The 1,539-nt window shown below is 27.3% G+C and overlaps 1 protein-coding gene across 2 annotated transcripts in view; it reads right to left on the bottom strand.

The window, feature by feature from the left end:
* LOC106463439 (nucleolar transcription factor 1-A-like) overlaps positions 1–1,539 on the bottom strand; it is a 34,482-nt gene that overhangs the window by 25,465 nt on the left and 7,478 nt on the right. For both annotated transcript variants that reach the window (XM_013923467.2, XM_013923466.2), the window contains exons 3-4: positions 1,114–1,215; positions 473–657 (exon numbers count right to left, since the gene is read on the bottom strand). In XM_013923467.2, the coding sequence (XP_013778921.1) occupies positions 473–657; positions 1,114–1,215 (287 nt within the window). The remainder of the gene's footprint in view (positions 1–472; positions 658–1,113; positions 1,216–1,539) is intronic.

The raw sequence follows: 1,539 nt of genomic DNA, 5'->3' as shown, positions 1-1,539 counted from the left end.
TAAGTAACTAATTAGTTAATTATTAATTAATAATAATATAGTAGTTAGTTAAGTTATAACTACACTATTTATTTTATTATAATAATTAATTAAATAATAATATATATATATATATATATATATATATATATATATACACACACACACACATTAATTAAATTTATTTCCTTCAGGTTTTTAATTACTAATAGTTTATCTAGTTTTTAGGTTACTACATTTATAACCTTTTAGCATACAAAGGTCTAAAGTGAAAAATGCTGAGTTTATATTCTTGGAAAAACTGTGGTCCAAAACATTCCAAGTAGTTCAGAAGCATATTTAATACATTCACCCATGTGAGTAGATACATGAATGAAGACTTTTACAGATTCAACACAATTACTGAATTTCTTCATTAATATTAATAAAACTTGATGATCTTGAAAATGCCCTAGATAAAGCCATATGGGTTTTACATAATAATACTTCTCACCCTTGTCATGATTTGCAACCATTTCTCCTTACACTGCACACCAGTGTATGAACCAAAGCACACCTTGTCCCAGTCCAGTTTCTCCACGAGTGTATTATACCTCACAGTGTCTATTTTGGGCAAGCAGGTTGCTAAGTTGTTAATCAAATGACTAAGATCCTCTGATGTCCAATCAAATGCAACACCTAGAAAGGAGGTTACAAATTATATTATGAAATATGTCTATTATATCACATATTAATCTGCAATACTCATCTTTGTCCATTTACTGGACAAGATAAGAAATGTTTTCGTGTAACACAACCACTTCTTTATAGATTCAATTCTACAAACATTATCCACTCAGTTAGTCAAATGGTAATTTTTGATTTAAGTAATTTTTAAAATCATAAAATATGGTATCTCTCTGTTTTATAATTTCTGTGATTACCCATCCAATTTCCATTGTATACTTCTCTCATGTATTGATTGTCTAGGTTTGGTTATTAATATTTATTTTATTTTCTTTTACTTCAGGAATTATCTCCTCTAATTCCTTATAATGAAAAATAATACTATAATTCTACACACAAGACTAATACATAATTTTACACAGAAATTGTTAGCACTTAATTTTGTTATAAATGTTAAGGGTAGTTTACCACTTCGATTACTCTGATTTTCTTTATTAGCCTGAAGACTTGCTTCTTCTTTAATTGTCTCAGGCTCCTTTGTTTTTTTGTTGTTCTTTGCAGCTGTAGATGCTAAATTGAGATATGAAAAAAAATAAAATATATAAACTGAATCTTACATTACAACATGAGACTGAAAACACTGTCTTTGCACATACTTTCTTTTGACACAAATTACATAAAAGCATTATATATAATAATTTGGTTTAATAGTTGTATGCATATCATAATGCCAAACTTCAAAAATCCCACTAATTAGTCAAAAATGCACAGAAAGTTTACACCATTCAAATTTTGATTTTTCTAACCCTAAAAGCCCAATACTTAACTTCTGTTACACAAAGATAACAAAGAGAGAGTTCATAGAATTATTTAAAAAATAAATCTATTATTCAT

Source organism: Limulus polyphemus, unplaced genomic scaffold (assembly GCF_000517525.1).
Source record: "Limulus polyphemus unplaced genomic scaffold, Limulus_polyphemus-2.1.2 Scaffold1408, whole genome shotgun sequence".
NCBI lineage: Eukaryota > Metazoa > Arthropoda > Merostomata > Xiphosura > Limulidae > Limulus > Limulus polyphemus.
The sequence above is the reverse complement of the archived record's forward strand: the minus strand, read 5'-3'. Positions and strand labels throughout refer to the sequence as shown.